General features: G+C 42.7%; 1 protein-coding gene and 1 pseudogene across 1 annotated transcript; one reads left to right on the forward strand and one right to left on the reverse strand.

Annotated features, from left to right (window-relative positions):
* Positions 1–22,668, forward strand: part of LOC100714246 (NBAS subunit of NRZ tethering complex-like) — a 188,411-nt pseudogene that overhangs the window by 11,698 nt on the left and 154,045 nt on the right.
* Positions 1,603–10,386, reverse strand: LOC134474764 (uncharacterized). The gene is made up of 2 exons (XM_063243364.1): positions 9,859–10,386; positions 1,603–4,469 (listed from the first exon to the last, which is right to left on the reverse strand). Exon 2 carries the CDS (start codon positions 4,400–4,402, stop codon positions 2,504–2,506), a length of 1,899 nt encoding a protein of 632 aa, XP_063099434.1. The 5' UTR covers positions 4,403–4,469; positions 9,859–10,386; the 3' UTR covers positions 1,603–2,503.

The raw sequence follows: 22,668 nt of genomic DNA on the forward strand, positions 1-22,668 counted from the left end.
GTCCTAATCCCAGTTTATTTTCTGGCAGATCCTGGATCTGTAAAAGCTGTGATCATTTCAGCCTCTTAAGCGTAGCTTTTATTTTTTTTAAATTTTATCTTTTTGTGTTTTTGAAACAAGGTCTCTCTATGCAGTACAGCAGGCTGGCCTTGAGCTCACTTTGTAGCCCAGGCTGGTTTTGAACTCGATCCTCCTGCCTCAGCCTCCTGAGTGTGATTCACCATGCCCGGCTAAGTGTTGCCTTTAGAATCCAATACTGGTGAGCAAAAAGGAGTTCCAAACACCAGGCAGCCTCTGAGTTTTCTTGCTGTGAGTCTTCATCTCTCAATTCTTTATTGTTTTGATTGCCCTCACACATATATTTTGTATTTTATCTAGTTTCTTCAGTTATTCTCAGTGGAAGAGTTGATCTGAACAATGCCTCTTTCTTTTGTCCTTTCTCTGATTTATGTTTTTGAGACATTTTCAAACACATCTTTGTTTTTTGGTGTCATGTACAATCTACTTCTTACTGCCCCTACTGAATTTCTGTGAAAAGTTACTCAGTTTTGTGGCCAAAAGCATTGTTTCCTGATTTCAGATTGTTCTCTTTTCATATACAAGTTTCTTTAGGATTTCTGAATTTTATAATTTTAATGACATTCTAAAAATCTCTTTTCTGTAAATTTTTCAGTGGTTCTTTGCTCCAGTTGATGCAGATCACTTTTGCCATCCTGAATTGTGTTTTCACTTCCTCAATTGGTTTAAAGTTTGGTGTTTGATCCAGTAAGAAAAAGGATCTTTTAAATAAAATAATTATGAATTTGCTGAAGTACTACTAGGTTAATTAAATCCTGCCTGATAGGAAACTTTTGACAGAATAGAGAGTTTTATACTCACCAGACCGTGTGTGGGAGTGGTGACTGTTCAGGGCTCTGTCAGCTTCTGGTGTTGCAGACATGAACAGATCTCTTAAGCTTAGATACCTATTGTTGATGTGGGGATACTTTTCTCTGAAGCCAAGAGTCTTTGGGAGAACCAGAACAACAATGTGCATTTAAGTTTTTTGGGTTTTGCCCAGTAGTTAGATTATAAAATGTACTTTTACTGGTTGTAAATAAGATGTATGTGATTCTTCTTAGTAGTTCAAGAACTATTTCATGAACATTTGTTGTATATCATAAAAGAAGGTAATTTTATGGTGTTAAGTGAATCATGGAAAAGCTAAAACAGAAATTTTTTTTATATTAAAATCTTCCACAAACACATCAGTATAGTAGTACATAATGCCATATTAAGATTAGATCTTAAATAGGAGCAGGTTACTTTAGCCAGTATCAGCATGGCTAAGTGATTATTTGTGTAGTCACCACTTTCTGGGCATTATGATACATTTATTGAGAATGAGGGATTTGGAACCCTGGGGATCTTTATTGTGGAAATCATCCTCAGGAATTCTTATTCACGTAGTTTGAGAAACATTTTCTGAGTATTGCCTGAAAGAACAGAAGAGATACCTCTATTTGTGGTGCAATGCAAATATTCTGAATTTACTTCCTTGTGAATTTAAAACAAATAGTGTCGGTGTCGGTCCCGGCCGGCAGGAAAAGCACACGACAAGAGTTGTTGGCGGACAACCTTTCCGTTTATTCTCTCTCTCCGTACAGCCTGCTCCGGGATCCCCGATCCCGCCCGAGGGAAGCCTCCTCTGGTCCGCCCTCCGCGGCTCCTTGCGTGCTTCTCTCTGCGCTTCTTCTCTCTTACTCTATTCTCTCCTATTCTCCTTCCTATTCTGCCTCTCCCCAAGGGTGGCACCAGTATATATAAGGATACAGTGTCCAATCATATTAAAGTAGGCAAGGCAAGCTGATTGGCTAACGGCAGTTGTTGCTGGGCGGACTGTCTTACAGGGTGTGTTGTTTACTAAGCAGGAAGCAGGATATAAGCGCCATCTTGGCACACTCGATGGGAGGGGTAATCTAGCTCAGGCTTCACTCTTTCCTACAGGCCTCATATCACCCGGCCAGGGCCCCCAACATCTCCCCCTTCTTTATTTATTAAGATAGAGTGGTCTGTGGGTCCATTTAAGGTGTCTAGGAGTGGGCCTACTTTGTAGGCCGAGGCATGAGAGAATGTAGAGGTCTATACCCTGCTGTGCATCACCTTGTTTTGTGCATATCCTTGGCCCAGGACCATGCTCAAGGTGAGTGGTTCATTTTTTCGCAGGGCCAGGCTTTTGTGAACCGAACCTGGATGCATATAGACATTCATTCCTGTCTTCCCCCCAACCTTTGAGGCGGATGGCAGTGCAGTACCCTTGGTCTCGCATCTCAATGCCATTAACTTTACTCCCGGAGGGACCCTCGGCCTTACAGGCCAAGTATATCGGAGTGGAGCCTGTCTTAGGTTGATCAGGAGAACTTCTCCCGTCTTACCCGTCATTGGCTTGTCCACTCAACTCTTAGAGCTGATGTTTGGGGGAGATACGAAGGGGTCCGCCGAGTGACACTGAGGAACTAAGTAATCACCATTGGAGTCGTGCCCTCCTGGCCTGAGCCCAGAAAGCACTAGGAGTGGAATCCCCTTGACTCTGGGCCAGCAATATCATCAGTGCCATGTGTGTCTTTTGGGTCGTCCTTATCGACCGCAGGCACCTGAGGGTCACGAGAGCGACAACCATGAGAACAAGAATGATCCCATACACAAGAAGTGATGAGGGTTTGAAGAAAGAGCCTATCTGGCCTAGGACATCATCAAAAAAGGAGGCTGTAAGTATAGGTACTTCTATCTGATCTAGCTGCCGGATGGTCATATCTAGGCGCACGCTAGCATTCCAAAAGGAGGAATTGTAGGTGGTGAGAACATAATCCTGAAATTGCTTGTAGGCCGAACGGTTAACCTGAATGGGGGTAACGCATAACTGGGTGAATGCCCATCTGGCGTCACACAAATTGTTAGCCACCTCCCAAAGTCCTTGGACTTCTTGGGCAATTAGGTCGATCTGTTGCTGTAGTGCCATTATGGCGTTGTGCTGGAGGAGGTTAACTTCTTGCTGTTCCCTCAGCGCCAAGGAGGTGGTGTCTGTAAGATTGGCAAAGGCCTGCGCCGTCAGCGTGGACTGAGTCAGAGCAACGGCAGCCGTCACAGCCGTTGCAGTCAGAGTCACGAACAGTGCTGCCAAGGCCGCTGTGATCCCAAAATCCCTCTTATGCCTGAGCATGGGTAGCTGGTCCTGTTGGTAGACGGGATGAACCCAAACAGATTCGTTAAAGGGAACCCACATCAGTGGGGGTCGAAGAGCCAGCATAGCATACGGGAAAGACCCATTCCAGCAGTTCCCTGTAAAACAAGATTGGTTACTGCATTTGAAGGTGATGTCAACAGAGAACACCCATAAGTAGGGCGGTTTTACACATGCGGCCTCAGAGTTAAGGGTGACATTGGTGGTTCCATTAGAGGCAGAGGCGTTAATAGCAAGCACAGGTCTTAAGTCCATGCAGGCTCCCGTGGAGAGGCATAACCAATTTTCATTAAGGGGGAAGGGGAAACTTGTTGCCAAATTGTTGCTTATTTCCTTGTAGGGCTCCCACCAAGTCACAGCGCCATCAAAATATTGGTGTCGCTGTGACTCCCACCCAGTCACAGTGAGTATGTCTGTACTGCGTGGAAGAGAGAACCGGGACCACCAAGACATGTTTAGATAAGTAACTCCCACGCCATCGACAGTGCAGGGCTGCCACGAAAGTTGTGACAGATCCACCATCTGTCTTTTACGGCTTGGGGATACACGGTACGGGCATGTGGGAAAATCGGGACGGGTGTGCATGGCTGCTCGGGGTCTACAGGCTAGTTGGCTAGCGTGTTTACCCGAACATTCAGGCGGATACAGAAATGGGGCGGACAACTTTACCGTCAGGGAGGTGTCGTGCCATTTTATAAAAAAGGGCAGGAAGCCTATGCATGATCCCAGATGACATGAGGGGTAGCTAACAGTGGAAAAGATGACCACATCATTAGTGATGGGGAGGTCAAAACGTATGGGTTTGATGGTTAGCGGTATATCTGGTATGCAGGGCAATCTGGCGGAGCAGTTTTTTGCGTACAGCTTTGGGAGAGAGGGGGCTGTAGTAGAAATCATGGCCAGCGCTGGCGGATGGTGTATTGCCGCCCATACCAGGTCTGCTCCTATTTCAGTGGTGGTGGTGAGCATCAGAGCCAGGAGGAAAGGGGTTGCCGGGAGGCGGCGTGGCCTAGCCATTCTGGCTGCGCCGTACCCTAAAAGAGAACCAATTACTATAGAGAGCATAATCATTATTGTGCTCCAGAAGTCATACGGTATCGCTCGGTCGAGCAGCAGTATCCTGGTCGGACCGATCTTGACCAGGCTGTTCGTTGCCGTTGAGTTTTGGAGTGTCCCCTGCATTGCGCTCCGTTGGATTCGCTACGCGCGTCAGCCGTTCTGGAACCCACAATGGTTCTCTTCCTGGTTCCTGTGGGAAAACACAAACCGCACCTCGGTTCCAGCTGACTACTGGATCCGGGCCCATCCATTGTCCCGTCAGGACATCTTTCCATTTCACCCATCTCCTATTGCTAGGAGATGGATTACAATGTTCCATAGCCGGGGAGTGGTTGTTGTTGTTCAGGTTCAAAAAATTGTATGTGAATAGTGCCATGGAGAGCCGTGCCTTTGGGGGCAGGCCCTGGCTTACTCCCCCTTTTTGTTTTTGTAGAATTTCTTTAAGGCTTCTATGAGCCCTTTCAATGATTCCTTGACCTTGGGGATTGTATGGGATACCATGTTTTAATTGAACCCCCATTTTTTTGCAGAACTCATTAAAGGCTTTGCCTATATAGGCTGGTCCATTATCAGTTTTTAATATTTTTGGTTTGTCCCATGCGGCCCAGGCCGCCAAGCAATGGTTTATCACATTAGACACCTTTTCGCCTGTCTCCGCAGTCGCGAATATAATATGAGAACAGGTGTCCGTGGAGACATGGACATATTTAAGAGATCCAAATTCTGTCATGTGTGTGACATCCATTTGCCAAGTATCGCCAGGGATCAACCCCCTGGGGTTAACCCCCGTTGATACGGCAGGCGTGTGTGTGGCGCATGAGCCGCACAGTCGCACGATGTCCCGCGCGTCAGCCCTGGAGATGTGGTACTGGTTGGCTAGCGTCCTGGCGTTGACATTGAATTTGTCATGGAACTGACGGGCTTGCTCTATTGGAGATAACATATTGAAAATCCACAACGGGTGAGTGGCCGCGTCAGCAGCCGCATTGCCCTGTACCATGGGCCCTGGTAGGCGTGTATGTGCTCTTATGTGAGTGATGTATATTTTGTTGTGTCTATTTATGAGCAATGTCTGGATAGACAGAAACAAATTAGTCACTTTGGAGGTTGGCTTAATTGGGCCTGCAGTCTCAAGGACCTGTATGGCATTGATCACATATTTTGAATCAGAGATAATATTAAGGGCTCCTGGGAACTTCTCGAGGACGGTTTGTACAATTTGTAACTCTACCACTTGTGGTTGATCTGGTTCAAATTGTATGCTGATCGGAGGCATACCTGAGACCACATAGGCCTCTATCCCGGTTTTTGACCCATCAGTATAGACCGTTGTTGCAGGAGTAAGGGGTGCAGGGGCGGTGATTTTTGGAAATATCACCGGATGTTGAGTAACAAACTGTAGTATAGGGTCCTTGGGGAACTGATTGTCTATCTCCCCAAGAAAAACACATCTCAGGATGGCCCAAGTATCTATGCAAGCAGTCAGGATTTTTATTTGAGAAGCGGTATAAGGCACCCGAATAGCGTGAGGCGTGGAGCCAAAATGCTGGATGGCTCTACCATGTGCCTCCAGAGCCAGGGAAGCAACTGTTTCCGGGTAATGTTCAATAATCTTGGCAGGTGAAACCTTAGGGTGCACCCACAGAAGTGGTCCTTTCTGCCAAATCACTGCCGTGGGCTGAGAACTGGTCTGCAACAAGCAGACCTCAAAAGGCTGTTCTGGGTCAATTCTCTGTAATGTAGCTTTGCTTAGGGCCTCTTCTATCTTTTTTAGAGCAACTCTGGCTTCTGGGGTGAACTCTCTAGGGGAGGCAATATCCGGATCTCCTCTCAGGAGATCAAACAGGGGCTTTAAGTCCGAATTAGGGATGTGCAAGTAAGGTCTGATCCAATTTATATCTCCCAATAACTTTTGCATGTCATTTAGGGTTGTAAGATTATCTGTTCTGATGGTTACCTTCTGTGGAGAAATCGATGTAGGGGAGACTTTGGTACCCAAGTAGGTTACTATGTCTCCTCCCTGAATCTTGTCAGGGGCAATATGTAAATTGGCCTTTCTCAGGGCCTTGACCAGTTGGCCTAGCATATCCTCTAACCTATTTACATCTTTTGCACTGATCAGCAGATCATCCATGTAATGAATACACCTAACTCTGGGGAAGGCCTCGCGTAGGGGGGCCAGTAGAGAATCAAGGTAAATCTGACACATGGTGGGACTGTTGGCCATACCCTGGGGTAATGTGACCCACTCGTACCTCTGATCAGGACTTTCTTGGTTAATGGTGGGTAGGGTAAAGGCGAATCTATGGGTGTCCTCTGGATGCAGGGGGATTGAGAAGAAACAGTCTCTAAGATCTATAACATAAACTGGCCAGGACTGAGGGATGGCCGAGAGAGCTGGCAGCCCCCTCTGGATCGCCCCCAGGGGTTGCATCTGCGCGTTGACTGCCCTTAGATCATGGAGCAGCCTCCACTTACCTGATTTCTTTCTAATAACAAAAACAGGGGTATTCCAAGGGGAGGTTGATGGCTTTATGTGCCCTGCCTGAAACTGGGTTTTGACTATCTCGGTTAATGCTAAAAGCTTCTCCCTGGGTAGGGGCCACTGAGGTACCCAAACCGGATTTTGGGATTTCCAAGTGATCTTAATTGGAGTGGGCAGGAGAACTTTCTCAGTGGCCCCTAGGAAAAACCCAGCCCATGTCTATCTTTCCTTTTTTCTACAGATACGGGAGATGTCCGGCCCTGCAGGGCAGAGCCCAAGCCCTTGCCAGGGACATATCCCTGATTTCTAAGTATGCCTTTAGCTTGGGGAGAACAGGTGGATGTAAGAGTGACATCCATCTGAGTGAGGATGTCTCTTCCCCACAAGGATATCGGCAGCTGTAGAACAAAAGGTTGAAAATGTCCTTGGTGACCTTCCTCATCACACCAAGGCAGGGTCACGGCACTAACCTGGGGGGCAGCCACCATCCCCAACCCTTGGAGTGTGTTATCAGCTGTATTGGTAGGCCAGCTAGAAGGCCAGTCTTTCTTGGAGACAATGGAGCGGTCTGCCCCTGTATCCAGGAGTCCTGTTATTTTTTTACCATTAACCCTGAGCGAGAGCATGGGTCTTTTATCAAGAGTCATATGAAGTCCTTCAAAAATTTCTCCAGAGGAGCCAAAACCCTGATCCCCTCTAACCCGTTGTCTAGACTGGAATCTCTCATGGAGACTGGGGAGCAATAAAAGTTGTGCTATCTTATCCCCCTCATTAATCACCATGGTCCCTACATGAGATTGTACCATAATCTTAATGTTTCCTGTGTAGTCTGAGTCTATAACTCCAGGGATCACGGTAAGGCCCCGGAGGGCTGTGGAGGACCGTCCAATCACTAAACCAACTGACTTTTCAGGTAGCGGTCCTTTGAAGGTGGTCCCGACCACCTGAACGCCCATATCGGGTGTTAATAGGAGTCTGGAGGCGACACAGAGGTCCACGCCTGCTGACCCAGGGGTAGCCCTTGTGGGGGGCTGCCACCTTGTGCTGTCCTGTCTAGGGGGTGGGGGCCCATCCGTAGGGAGGGCCCCCTCTGGCCGTTTTTTGGCTCCGGAATCTCCCTGCCACTAATACGGTTTCCCTGGGCATCAAAAACTGATCTGCAATCTTTTGCTTTGTGAGAACCTTTACCGCACCTTTCGCAGGTCCCCGTTTGTTTGTCTGATTCCTGTCTTCTGGGTATAAATTCCCCCCGTCCAGTCTTGGGGCAGTTTTTTCTTATGTGGTTAGGATCCCCACACTGGAAGCATCCCCTGGGCTTACCAGGGTCATTAGCCTTCTGAGGCCTTGTCTGTCGTAAAGCGGCAGCTAAAAGGGCAGCCACGCCTGAGTTGGACAGTGGCCCTCCTATTTCTCTGCAAATCTTGATCCAAGCTTCTATGTCTTTACCCTTGTGGGGCGCTATGGCTGCCCTGCAGTCCTTGGTGCACTGCTCAAAGATCAACTGTTTAACAAGAGGAGCAGCAGCAATCGGATCTGAAAAGAGCCTATCGGCTGCCTCTTGCATTCTGGCCACAAAATCCACAAAAGGTTCTGCGTTGCCCTGAACAATTTTAGAGAGGCATTGTGAGGCCGCTCCTGTGTTGTTTACCTGCTTCCAGGCACGAATACCTATGTTGTGTATTTGTTCATATACACCTGGAGGGAATCTGGTTTGATCTTGGGCATATTGACCCTTACCCATAAGCATGTCCTCATTTTGTCCCCTATGGCCCCTAGCCGCATTTCTCTCGGCCTGCTCGGCAGCAAACTCAGTATACCAGGCGCGCCAGTCCAGAAAAGCCCCGGGGGCCAGGCAGGCTTTAGCCAACTGGGTCCAATCACTGGGTGTCAGGAAACCACCGGCGGACAGATTTTCCAACATTGTTATAGTGTAAGGAGCAGTAGGGCCAAACGTGGCAACCGCAGTTTTGAGCTCCTTAATTTGCTTAATCTCCAGTGGTTCCCAGTAATTGGGTCCCTGGCCTTGCGCCAGGTGTACCGGATAGAACCCACATTGTTCGTACTCATTTGCCCCATGGGGGATTTGTTCCATCTTAAATGTCCATCTACGAAAGTACTTTTCTTGGGACCTTGGTATTCTCTCACAAGATGGTGTCTCCCTGTGAGATGACTGTCTCTCCCTATCACAAAATGGCGCCTCTTTACAACATGGCCGACCAGCCTTTAGGGCACAAGATGGCGGGTCGCCAGGCAAATAAGATGGCGGCTCTGCATGTGACAACGGTCCAGGCCACTCCCTCCATGGGGGTGGCAACGGAGGTGGGCCCCAGGCTGCCATCTCACCATAGGAACTGGCGTTTGGGACCCCCCAGGGTGGCGCGGAAGGCTCTATGACCTTCCGTTGGGGAGTGCTCAAGAGTTCTTTTCCCTTTTTTAGGTCTGTCTGCATCTTGACTAGATCTCTACGTAAAGCTGCGAAGGGATTAGGGGAGTCACTTACCTCATTGTCCTCGCCCTCCGAGGTATCTGAGTCTGAGGAATCCGAGGCAGGGGGCGCCTCTCTCTTGCCTCGCTCTCGCGAGCGCCCTCGCACGCTCCCTGCGACGGACCCCTCCCGGGAGGACTCCGAGCGGGCCCCCTCAAAAGCTCGGCGGGCCCGAGAGAGCCCGTCCGCGCTATCTTTAGCCCCGTTCCTCTCCCCTTTGAGGCAGGAATGAATCATCTCCCAGAGCGGCCGAACCGAAAGTGGAAGCCGGCACTCTGCTTCTGCTCGTTCTAAATCTTTACCCAATTTCTCCCAACAAGGCAGGGACAAATGTCCCGTCGGCAGGAACCAGGGTGCCGCCTCATCTATTTGTTGGAGGAATTCTGCAAGTGTCTTGGAACTTATTGATATGCCTGAAATCTTGAGCAGGTCTTTCACTGCTCTTACCAGTGACTTGGAACTCTTAGTGGGTAAGTTGCCCATGCCTGTCACTGAGAAGTTTGTTCTCACCGTGTGAGGCTAGTCTGCCACGTACACGTGAGCCTGAGGGGAGTCTAAAAAGCCCTGTAGGTGCGCGCCACCCAGAGCCCAGGTTTATCCCCTACTCACCTGTCCTGCAGTGCAGTACTGGAGCGTTGTCCGCCTCGTCTCGGGGGTGATCAGTTCCCCGTACGGGCCACCAATTGTCGGTGTCGATCCCGGCCGGCAGGAAAAGCACACGACAAGAGTTGTTGGCGGACAACCTTTCCGTTTATTCTCTCTCTCCGTACAGCCTGCTCCGGGATCCCCGATCCCGCCCGAGGGAAGCCTCCTCTGGTCCGCCCTCCGCGGCTCCTTGCGTGCTTCTCTCTGCGCTTCTTCTCTCTTACTCTATTCTCTCCTATTCTCCTTCCTATTCTGCCTCTCCCCAAGGGTGGCACCAGTATATATAAGGATACAGTGTCCAATCATATTAAAGTAGGCAAGGCAAGCTGATTGGCTAACGGCAGTTGTTGCTGGGCGGACTGTCTTACAGGGTGTGTTGTTTACTAAGCAGGAAGCAGGATATAAGCGCCATCTTGGCACACTCGATGGGAGGGGTAATCTAGCTCAGGCTTCACTCTTTCCTACAGGCCTCATATCACCCGGCCAGGGCCCCCAACAAAATAGTGTTTTAGAATGAGTTCCCTCTCTCAGGGAACTTAACTGTGATAGGATATTACCTACTTGTGTTACTAGTCTTCTGTGTGTATTTGTGTTGCTATTCTTTATTCATGTGTGTTTAAGAAATGTCTCTCTATAGCTGTGGACATTAGGAATATTGAAAAGAACTGCTGTCAGTTATTTTCCATGGAAATGATCGTGTGTTGACTTTTTTATTTAAAAAGGAAAAAAAGCAGTAAAAGGGTACAAGTAATACAGAATTTCAAGAAAAAATATACAGTAAGAAATCACTAGTTAGTAGATTGCATATTGTCATCTTAGAAACAGTTGTTCAAATTACAAAATTAAAGCATACAAAGTGGACATTCATACAGTGAGATTGCAGACAGTTCTGTTCAATGATCCAACAAAAAACTCAGTAATATGTTTTTATATCCTACACACTTAAATATACATGCAGTTATATCGTTTAGGCCACTTTCTTTTCCTCTCTTTTTTACAATAACAACTATACTTTTTGGGTTTTATTACTCCCATAGTTCTTATTACTTTTTTTTAAAGAGAATAAAACCAAATGTGACAAAACAAAACAGAGTCAGTTAGAACAGAAGGATGGACATAGTATATGATGCAAAAATAGAATACCAGGTGATCAAAAATGATTACCATTATGCCTCTTGCTTTTTTGAAAAGAGTTGCCCATATCATCAGTATAATAGAATTGAACAAAACAGTACAGAAGAAGGCCAATAAAACCTACACTGGAGACCTTACAAGACTTCAAAAGAAGATAATAGTGAAACCATAATGGGCATCAGAGTAAATCTTATTGCCTTCAAAGTGGTTGCCTATACCCTCAAACTTCATACTATCCAACAAAACAGAATATGGTAAAATCAGACAGAACAAGATGGGGAGAGCAATACTGGGGTTTAAATCAGGTTAATAGGAAAACAAAAAATGTTACTATAATATATCCTGCTATTTTTAAATTTAGTTTTCCCTTAATTAAAAAATAAGAAAATAAATTAATTTTAAAAAGTGGGAGATTGAGATAAAAGAGGACACAGTAACAGACCAACACAGGTCAGATCTGAACAATTTAAGCATCACTGTGTTTCACCACCAGATAACCTGATATAATAGTAGTCACCAGTGTCTCTTTCCTTGAATTATTTGAGTATAACTTCGTATACTATAGCATCAAACATATTAAGACAGTGTGAAGCCATTCAAGAGAACGTAAGACTTACGGGGTATTTAGAACCAGCTAACAGAAAACGAACAACAGTTTCTGTATTATCTCTTTGCCTATAAAAGATTTTGTTTATACTATCACATATAGTAAAATATAATAAGATACAACATGTTAAAACCTAGGAAACCAACGAACAACAGCTTGATGGAACTTCAACACAAGATGATATTAAATCAGAACTAGCTAGTATGATGTCTTGTTTTCTTCAAAATTGCTATTCGTACTATCACAGACAATAAAATCAAACAACCCAGATTAAAACCATTCCAATTAATGAGTGAAAACATTATATGGCTTCAAACCAGTATGATTGGGAATCATGATTACCACTTTTATGTATTCTTATCATTTCTTACACTAGGGAAACTATTTGGTATTTATACATGTGAGTTTGATTTATCTCACGAGTATGGTCTCAAGCTGCGTCCATTTATTTATAAATATCTTAATGTGATAATTCTTTGTAGCTGAGTAGTACTCCATTGTATAAAAATACCACAACTTGGGGCTAGGGATTTAGCTCAGCGGCATAAGTGCCTGCCTTGCAAGCAGGCAGTCGTGAGTTTGATCCCCGGTACCAATAAAAAGGAAAAAGACAAAAAATAAAAAATAAAAAACCACAACTTTTTTATCCATTCCTCAGTTGATGGACACTTAGGTTGTTTCCAAGATGTGGCTATTACAAATTGTGCTGCTATAAACATGGGTGCACATATATCACTGTGGTATGATGCTTTCAGTTCTTCTGGGAATATGCCTAGGAGTGGAATAGCTGGGTCAAATGGGGCTTCCAGTCCCACTTTCTGAGAAATCTCCAGACCGACCTCCACAATGGTTGCACCAGTCTACACTCCCACCAGCAGTGCAGGAGAGTTCCTTTTCCCCCACAGCCTCTCTAACATTTGTTGTTGTTGGTTTTCTTGAACTTGGCCATTCTTTCAGGAGTGAGATGATATCTCAGTGTGGTTTTAATTTGGATTTCTCTAATGACTAATGATGATGAACATTTTTTCATGTATTTATTTGCCATTTGTGCTTCTTCACTGAGAATTGTGTATTCATCTCAGATGCCTATTTTTGGATTGGGTCTTTGAATTTTGGGGGTCTGATTTTTTTTAATTCATTATATGTTTCAGACAGAAGTCCTTTGTCTGAGGGCCAGTTCACTAAGATTTTTTCCCAGTTTGTGGGTTTTCTTTTCACTATGTTGGAGATTTCTTTTGATGTGCAGAAACTTTTTAATAAGAGGCGATCCTAATTATTGACTGTGAGAAGTATTTCCCATGCAATTTGAGTCCTGTTCATGAATTCTCTATCTACTCCTATGTATTCAAGGTTTTTACCCAATTTGTCTTCCAATAGATTTAGTGTTTCTGTTTTAATATTTAGGTCTTTGATCCATTTAGATTTTATTTTAGTACATGGTGATAGGCATGGGTCTAGTTTTAGTTTATGACATATGGCGAGCCATTTATTAAAGAGACTGTAGTTCTTCCAGTGAACATGTTTGGCCCCTTTATCAAAGATAAGGTGGTTGAGTGTGTTTGTAGTTGTGGTTGTATCTTCTAATCTATTCCACTGATCTTCGGCTTTGTTTTTATTCCAGTACCATGTTTATTTTACTACAGTTGCTTTGTAGTAAAAATTCAAGTCAGGGATTGTGATGCCTCCTGCCTTGCCTTTGCTGCTCAGACCTGTCCTTGCTATTCTAGGTCTCTTCTCGCTCCAGATGAATTTTAGGAGTGATTTCTTGAGATCTATGAGGTATGTTGATGGTGTTTTTATCGGAATTGCATTGAATCTGTATAACAGTTTTGGACAATGGCCATTTTCACAATGTTTATTCTTCCTATCCATGAGCAAGGGATGTCTTTCCATTTTCTGAGATCATCTTCAATTTCATTTTTCAGTGTATTATAATTTTCCCTGTATAGGTCTTTCACTTCTTTTGTGAGAGTAATTCCTAAATATTTCATTTTTTTGGTAGCTAATGTGAAGGGTATGGCTTCTCTTATTTCTATCTCTTTGATTTTGTTGTTAGTATATAGGAATGCTATTGATTTTTGAGTAATGATTTTGTATACAGCCACAGTGCTGAATTTATTTATTATATCTAGGAGTCTGTCAATGGAATTTTGGGGGTCTTCTATGTAGAGTATCAGGTCATCTGCAAATAATGATAATTTAACTTTTTCTTTTCCTATCTTTATGCCTTTTATTTCTCTCTCTTGTCTAATTGCTCTGGCTAGTGTTTCCAGTACTATATTAAATAGGAGTGGTGATAAGTGACATCCTTGTCTTGTGCCTGATTTTAAAGTAAAGGCCCTCAATTTTTGGCCATTTAGTATGATACTGGCAGTTAGTTTGTCATAGACGGCCTTTCTTATATTGAGGTAAAGACCATCTATTCCAATTTTTTGCAAGGTTCTTATCATAAATAAATGTTGGACCTTATCAGAAGCTTTTTCTGCATCTATAGAAATGATCATGTGATTCTTACCTCTGGGTCTATTGATATGATGGATTTACATTTATTAATTTACATATGTTGAACCATCCCTGCATGCCTGGGATGAATCCCACTTGGTCATGTGTATGATCTTCTTGATGATTTGCTGCATCCTATTTGCCAATTCTTTATTGAGGATTTTTGCATCTATGTGCCTTAGGGAGATTGGTCTGTAGTTCTCTTTTTCAGTTGAGTCCTCAGGCTTTGGTACTAGAGTAATATTTGCTTCTAGGAATGATTTAGGAAGGATTGCTTCCCTTTCAGTTTCATTGAAGAGTTTGAGAAGTGTTGGCATTAAGTCTTCTTTGTATTTCTTGTAGAACTCTGCAGTGAATCCGTCTGGGCGTGGGCTTTTCTTTGTAGGTAAGGACTTAATTACATTTCAATTTCATTAATAGAAATTGGGTTATTCAGCAGTTTTACATCTTCATGAACTAGCTTTGGTACTTCATATGCTTTTAGAAATCTGTCTATTTCTTCTGTGCTATCAAACCTTTGAGAGTAGAGGTTTTCGAAATAGGTCTTGATGATCTTCTGTATTTCTATAGGGTCTGTAGTGATTTCGCCTCTTTCATTCTTTATCGCATGAATTTGAGCTTTTTCTTCTCTTTTTAAAATAAGGTTGCCTAGGGACTTATCGATTTTATTTATTCTTTCAAAGAACCAACTCTTTGATTTTTTTTTTTTTTGGATTTTTTTTTAGTCTCTATTGCATTGATTTCTGCTCTGATTTTTATAATTTCCTCTCCTCTTTTGGCTTTGGGCTTGACTTGCTCTTCTTTTTCTAGATGTTTGAGGTATAGCAACAGGTTGTTTATTTGTATTCGTTCTGTTTTCCTCATGTGGGAACTCAGTACAATAAATTTTCCTATGAGGACAGCTTTCATTGCATCCCACAGATTCCAGTAAGTTGTATTTGTGTTTTCATTTGTTTGTAGGTATTGTTTAATTTCTTCTTTAATTTCCTCTGTGACCCACTGATTACTCAAGAGTGCGTTACTCAGTTTCCATGTGTTTGTGTTTGAGAGAGAGGGAGAGAGAGAGAGAGGTCCACCCCCGAGGCTAGGCCCACCTCACTGTTCCTGGCAGGAAGCTGTGGCACATTCCCCAAGCCAGAGAAAGCTCTGCCAGGCTGGAAATGGAGTCCTGCGGCTAGCATTTGTTTATTTTTTTTATTTTTTAATTTTTTTTGTATTTTTGTATTTTTACTGGTATCAGGGATCAAACTCATGACTGCCTGCTTGCAAGGCAGGCGCTTATGCCGCTGAGCTAAGTCCCCAGCCCCGCGTTTGTTTATTTTTTGAGACAGGGTCTTGCTATATTGGTCAGGCTGACTTTGAGCTACCTATGGAGTCCAGACTGAGCTTGAAATTATGATCCTGTTGCCTCAGCCTCCCAAGTAGTGGGATTACAGGCATGTGCCACCATGCCAGACAATCTGATGGTTTCAGCTGTGAAATGTCATTAGAATTAGATTCTATTTCATTAACTTAATATATGGAAGATTCAGAATTACATATTTTAAAATAGGTTATTAACTGCTTCAACTTTTGAAAGCAAGAACATAAATACAAAGTTAGATCTGAGATTTGTAAGTTATTTTGTGTTTGCCAAATAAAATGAATTTCAGACTAAATAGTTCAGTAAACCTTTTTACAGAGTATATGCTACATGCTGGTCACTGTGTTGGGGCAATGAAGGTAAACAAAGCTTGTATTGTGGCTTGGTAAAGTTGACACTCTAGTGAGAATGAGATAGGGAAGGAATACATGTAATTAAGTTATTTATGTGTTGTTTAATTTAAAAAATTTTAAATTCTAGTAGCAGTAAGGTATTAGCTGGTATGGTGGTGTATGCCTGTAATCCAAACACTGTGGGAGGCTTAGGACAGGAGGATTACTAGTTGGAGCACAGTCTAGGCAACTGAATGACCTAGTGAGACTCTGTTTCAGGATTTAAAACATTCAAAAGGGGTCCAGGTGTAGCTCAGAGTGAAGGCTGTGGGTTTCACTTTCAGGATTGGATAAAGATAAGGAACTTGTGCATTGTAATACACACAAGGAAAAACATTTGTGTGTGCCCGTGTGGAGGTGAGGTGATGGTGATGGCTTCTAAGTGGGCTGTTGTAACTATCTGCAGTGATCACTTGGAGTGGGATTATGGAGGTGAAAAAAAGTTCATGGAGTGAAAAGATTTAGTTGACAAAATAGAATTTGTTAATGGACTGCCTGTGGTGGTGAGGGAAAGGAACATGTCAAAGATGATTCTAAAGATTCCTTAGGATTTTGGTAGCAAGATGGTTGGTAGTATCTTTTACTTGGAAAGAAGTAAGTTTTAGTGGGCAAAAAGAGCATGAGTTTAATTTTAGATATAATGAATGTGATGTGCCTTTGAGTTTTCCAAGAGGCAGGTGTTTATACTGCCAGTGTGGCAGTTTTCCTCAGATGTGGGTAAAAGAGTTTTGCCCTAGAGTAAGTTACAGCATTGGCAGTGGGGGGTGGGGAGGCGGAATCAGGTTTACCTGTTTACCTGGAGGTCACTTCCTCCTTCCCCTATTACAACTTCCTTTTTTCTTTGCCAGTGCACGCAGAAAAAAGTTCCAATCAGCTCCTCGCCTGTCATCAATGCCCACCCTAAGCACCACCCCCAGACAGAGGTTTTATATATATATATATATATATATATATATATATATATATATCCCATTCCCATGTTCCAGTCAGAGGAACCCAGACTGCCTATGGTCACGTTCTATTCTCTCACATGCCTATTCTCCACGTCCTTGGACTTTTATACTTTGCTCTTTCATTGCGCCAAAAACACTAACATCATGGTGCCATGACTCAGAGGGCAGAGTGCGTTAGCTCCTGAGAGCCCCTCCCAGGACAAGCTACCCTGCCTGTGAACTACCTATTTTTTCCTCTGAAACTGTTTACTTGCCACCACTAATTTGCATGCCACAAGGACTTTCCTCGCTCATCACAGGTGTCTTTTTGTCCAGTCTGTTCATACTGAACACATTGTTTGTCCATTTGCCTGCTCTGTAAACAACTGTTCCTTTTTATTTGAGCTCAACGATCTTTTTCCCTTCTCTTTTACATTTTCAGATCATTTAATCAAGGTTTATTTGGGTTATAGATTTTAAAAAAAACATGCTTTCACCTAGGTTGCAAGCTGATCAAAATGATGCTAGAATTGGTTAGACAAAATCCCTTGGGCTGAGGCGACATTGGACAGAACTTCAGTTGACAAAAAAGTGGCCACCTGGTAACTTTAACCAGCTCTTGTTCATTAATCAGAGGCCCCAGTAATCTCCATAACCTTATGGGAGACATCCCAACTGAAGTTTTTATGACTATTCATTGTTGCTGATCTGATGGTATATTCATGCCTTCATATATAAAATTGGGATTGTTTATGATGATAAATGTTTTCTTTCAGATCCAGACATATGCCTTTTTCTTGTGCTTCAGCCAAGAGATTCAAATCAAGTCAATATGAAGTCATCAAATGATAATTTTTAAACAAAAATTTATGTAATATCCATCCACAAAGGACCTAAGAACCAATGAGTTCCAATTGCTATAACCTAAAAGCAGCTTCTAAACTTAACCATCAGCCCTACTGCTCATGCTTTGATTATATGTTTTATACTTTGAGTGTGCATGCTTTGATTAAAGTTTATTCTTGACAAAAAGGTGCCAAACCCCAAGGCATCATAATACATATACTAAATTCTTTTTAGATTCCTTTTACTGGGATCCATGAGACCTTTTCCCGAAAAATGTTCTATGATGCATATTGGGGCCATAATTAACTATACTCAACTGGCCTTAACTGACACCACAGCTGATCTCTCTCCTAAATAAAAAGGTAAAATTAATAAAACAGGCCATTCTCCAAAAATCAGATGGCATTAGACATTATAACAGCACAGGAGGTACTTATAAAATTGTGAAATCTAAATATGTGTATGACAAATGAATGACCTTATTAAGGTATCCTTCTTAGAGCCCCAAGTCCCTCTGGAGGTCTTAGGTAAGACATTCTCTGTACTTGTGGACACAGAGGCCATGTATAGTGTTCTTCCTGAGTTTTCAGGCCATTATATTAAGCTCAGTCTCTATAGTGGGTGTTGATGGCCAACCTATGCAGCCTTTGCAGACAGGGCCTATTCCACACAGGTTCCAGACTCTCTTCTTTACCCATAACTTCCTAGCAATTCCAACATGTCCCACACCCCTTTTAGATAGGAGTCTTCTTCAAAAGCTTAAATTCTCCTTTACTTTCTCCCTCTCTACAGCTCTTGTCCTCCAGCCACTCTCATAGTGTACCACAAAGCCATCCCCTCCCCTACCTTCTTCGCTGGTCGATCCCATAGTTTGGGATACCTCCAATCCCACCCGCACTACCCATGCCATGCCTATTTTAATTTGTTTTAAGGACCGTTCAGTTTTTCCTTGCATTCCCCAATATCCCATAGCTCCCAAATATTTACAGGGACTTAAACCTATGATCAAGCACCTTTTAGACAATGGTTTTCTTGAACCTACCCATTTACCCTGTAATACTGCCATTCTTCTGGTATTCAAGCCTGTGACTCTTAACGTCTAGTGAAGGATTTTAGGGTAATCAATAACGCTGTTACCCCAATCCACCCAGTGGTGCCAAACCCTTACATCATGCTCTCTCATATCCATTCCTCCACCACTCACTCTACAGTCATAGATCTCAAAAATGCCTTTTTTTTCATTCCTTTGTGTTTATGTAGACTGACTGAGACACTCTTGAGGTCTCAACAACTTACATATGTCATCTCTATATAGTATGTGTCAGGGACACATACCACCTGCTTCCTTTCCTATTCATCAATTTCGCAGATACATCTCTGGCCAGGACTGGCAAGTAGATATTTTACACATATGCCCTGCCACAAAACTCTCTAATATCTTCTCACCTTTGTTTGTACTTTTCAGGATTGATAGAAACCTTTCCCACAATCAGGGAGACTGCTGATATAGTTACTAAAGTCCTGTCACAGGAAATCATTCCAAGGATTACAACCATGGTGGAGCGACCACTGCCTGTCTTCTTGGCAACCCCAGCAGCGGTCAAAGTTGCTGGACTGCCATCCTGGTTCCACATCACTCAAGCTAAGCAGTACCCTCCCAACCCTGAATCTAACCATCCTGAGTGATCATCTCATCTGCTATCTCTCACCCATCTCCATCTCACCAGGGCCTCACAGCCACAACTCTCGGGCTAATTCATGTTTTGTTATCCAATTTGGTTCCTAATCCCTTAAATTCTATTAAGTATTTTTTTACAGCAGGAATCTTGACAGTCTTTCCTAAAGACTCCCAGATCATGCATAAAATCATCTTCATGTTCTCTCTACCTTCAGCTGTTTAGTTAAACGTGAGATCCCTGTAGATCTATGTGCTTATGTTCCTTATATAGTGATACAGCCACAGCCCTCCCCACCCCTGGGCCGTAATTTCCTGAATATGATTCAATCATCAGGCCTTATATTTCTCATGCTTCTTATTCTTTTCAGCTCAACTCCTAGACCAAAGACTAGCCCAACCTACCTACACTTTTAACTTTTACCCTTTCAGATGGGTAACTTCACTCCTCTTAACCCCATAGTTATTTTTCAGATTCTGCCTCACGGTGCGCTGATGGAATAGCATATTTAAATCAAAGACACCTTTCCTTCTACCTCTCTTGGGTCCTTAAATCTGATAGTGCCTGCCTCCTCATAGCACCTTGTCTCTTTGTTTTTCTAATCTAGGATGCAGACATTACCAATGATAAAGTTGTCCTGGCTAAAACATCTGGTACCAGCTTCCACATGGACATCAACGATATCCCATCAACCTTACTAACCCAAAAGATGGTGCCCCCTTTCAGCACTCTTCAGAGTGAAAGACTTCACCCTGTTCCTAACAATAAAAAGACAGGAATGAAGTTTTGCCTAGAATAAGTTACAGGATTGGCAGTGGGAGACGGAATCGGAGGATGTTTACCTTAAGGTCACTTCCTCCTTCCCCTATTACAACTTCCTTCTTCCTTTTCCAGGGCATGTGAAAAAAAGTTCCAATCAACTCCTAACGCATCATCAATGCCCTCCCTAAGCACCACCCCCAGACAGAGGTTATATATATATATATATATATCCCATACCCAAGGTTCCAGTCTGCCTATAGTTATGGACTCCTGTCCACGTCCTTGGAATAAAGGTTACTTTTTACTGTTATACTTTGATCTTTTACTGTGCCAGAAACACCAACAGTGGGCAGATGTGGACTATAGACTTGGAAGTCATTTATTTAGATAATGGTTGAACTGAGAATGGTAGACTACTACAAGACAGAAGCATGTGGAGAAGTAATGGGAAGATTGGGAGAAGGGTGCATCATAGGAGCAAGAAGGGAGCCTTAGATTGTGTTGGTGGTGATGAAAGGTGAATATCCTTTGTGTTTCAGTACTCTCAGTCACCAGTGACCTTATTGACAGCCTTAGGTAAAATTTAGAAACAGGTTGAAAGTTTAGTGGGAAGGGAAGAAATAAAGGCTTAAAAGTTCTACAAATTTAGCTGTGAATGAGAATGAATGCACTGGTTGGGAATGTGTTTAATGGGCAACAGGTTTGAACATACTTAAAAATTAAAAACTATTTGACATAGTTTGATTCTATAAGAAAATGAGATAGTGTCCAATTTTTGAAAAGGAGAACATGGAGTTCTGAGTGCTAACTGAAATCTTCACATTTGGAGGAGCAATAATGCTAGCCTTCAGCCAGAGGAAAGGAATATTAAGACAGATACAAATTTTAACAAAGCTGTGAGATCTCTTGCTGTGTACAAGCAGGAAATTTTCTGGAGAGTTGGAGAGTTAGTTGACCAGACAAATAGGATTACTAGTACTGTAGCAGTGCTAATATGGCTATACTGTAGGAGGAGATAACATAACATTGTAAGTTCTATGGGGATAGCAGTGTGTGTGTGTGTGTGTGTGTGTGCATGCACGCTTTTCTCCCCAGAATAGGAATAATGGTGTGAATAAGAAATCCAAGAATACTTTCACTGAGTACATACATTGGAGATTGGGGATTCCAAGTCAGTAAGGACATTGAAGAATGTAGGTTCCAAGTATATGTCTACCTACTGTGCAATCTTAAGTGAAAATTTAAACAAAAACTCATGATACGGAAGCTATTTCGAAGCTAACAAGATATATTATGGTAGCCATTTCTGATCTCCTTTATCTTGTTTTGAAGACTAATATCACTTTCATTTTAAGCTTTGATTGGTTTTATTCTGTTCTGTTTTACTTGATTTTATCATGTCTTAAGGTGTGGACAGCTATTTTAGAGATAATGAGGAATTTTGGTAGCCATTGTTGATTTTTCTGTTACCTTGTTTTAGAGTCCTGTATTGATCTAATTGTTTTGCTTTAATTGGTTTTACTATTTCATGTTGTTCTGTTTTGTTCTCTTTAAAATAAAATTTGAAATGTCTAATCTCTTTTAAAAAATGGTTATGTATAAGCAGTGGTTAATGTTGATTGATTTGAATTTTGTAGACTCAAATAAAAGTGAAGGCTTTTCCTGTAACAGTATTTAATTCACTATTTCAGCAAATCATTCCCTGTGGCCTACTGTTTCTTTAACAGTACCTCATCCATGCAGCAGATTTTACTCATTTCAGGACTAATCCTTGTCTAAACAGATAATGGTAACATGTTAAATACATGGTAAATGAAATAGATTTTCAGGGTAATTTATAGACATCCTTCTCTAAAATCCTGTTGTCTAAGAACATAAACTTTTACAACCAATTCTTAGCTTTGTAGAGGCTAATTATCTATTTTACTTATATCAAGGTAACAAAGTACCCTTGTTTCTCACCCCTAAGCTACCTCTCTGTTTGTCTATTTTATTGTAAACTCATGAGTAAGATGAGAAGTAGAAAATGCAGATAAATTAATGAATAAAGTGATTTTTTGCATATTTCTTTTTTCTTTTACTTTGATACTTATTTCTTTGGCTTATTGAGTTGTCAGAAGTGACTGTCATCTAATATTCAATGTGATAAACTGGCTGCTTTGTGGCAGTAGTACAGGCCTGGCAAGTGCAAGGTCCTGAGTTGGTTTCCTAATAAACACACACACACACACACACACACACACACACACACACACAATGAGAAAAACTGGATTCTTGATGTGTGAGGATACGTCCACTTTATTTTGCTCATGAAAACAATTAATAGTTCCAGATAATAGTTAGAAATCTATGGTATTCTCAAGTGAAAAGTAGTTCATGGCACTTTATGGGCAGGAGCAACCTGTCTCTCCTGTCCATCTTTAGCATTTCTTTTTCTGACAGTCTTGTCCACAGTCCCAGGCATCCCCTGCTTCCTTTCCTTTCTTATCACTTCACATACTGCAAGCACATGAAATACTGGCACCTAATAACCAAGGTAGATAGACTACAGTGAACATCT

Source organism: Cavia porcellus, unplaced genomic scaffold (genome assembly GCF_034190915.1).
Source record: "Cavia porcellus strain 051 isolate PalLab524CR breed Dunkin Hartley unplaced genomic scaffold, mCavPor4.1 scaffold_38, whole genome shotgun sequence".
Taxonomy (NCBI): domain Eukaryota; kingdom Metazoa; phylum Chordata; class Mammalia; order Rodentia; family Caviidae; genus Cavia; species Cavia porcellus.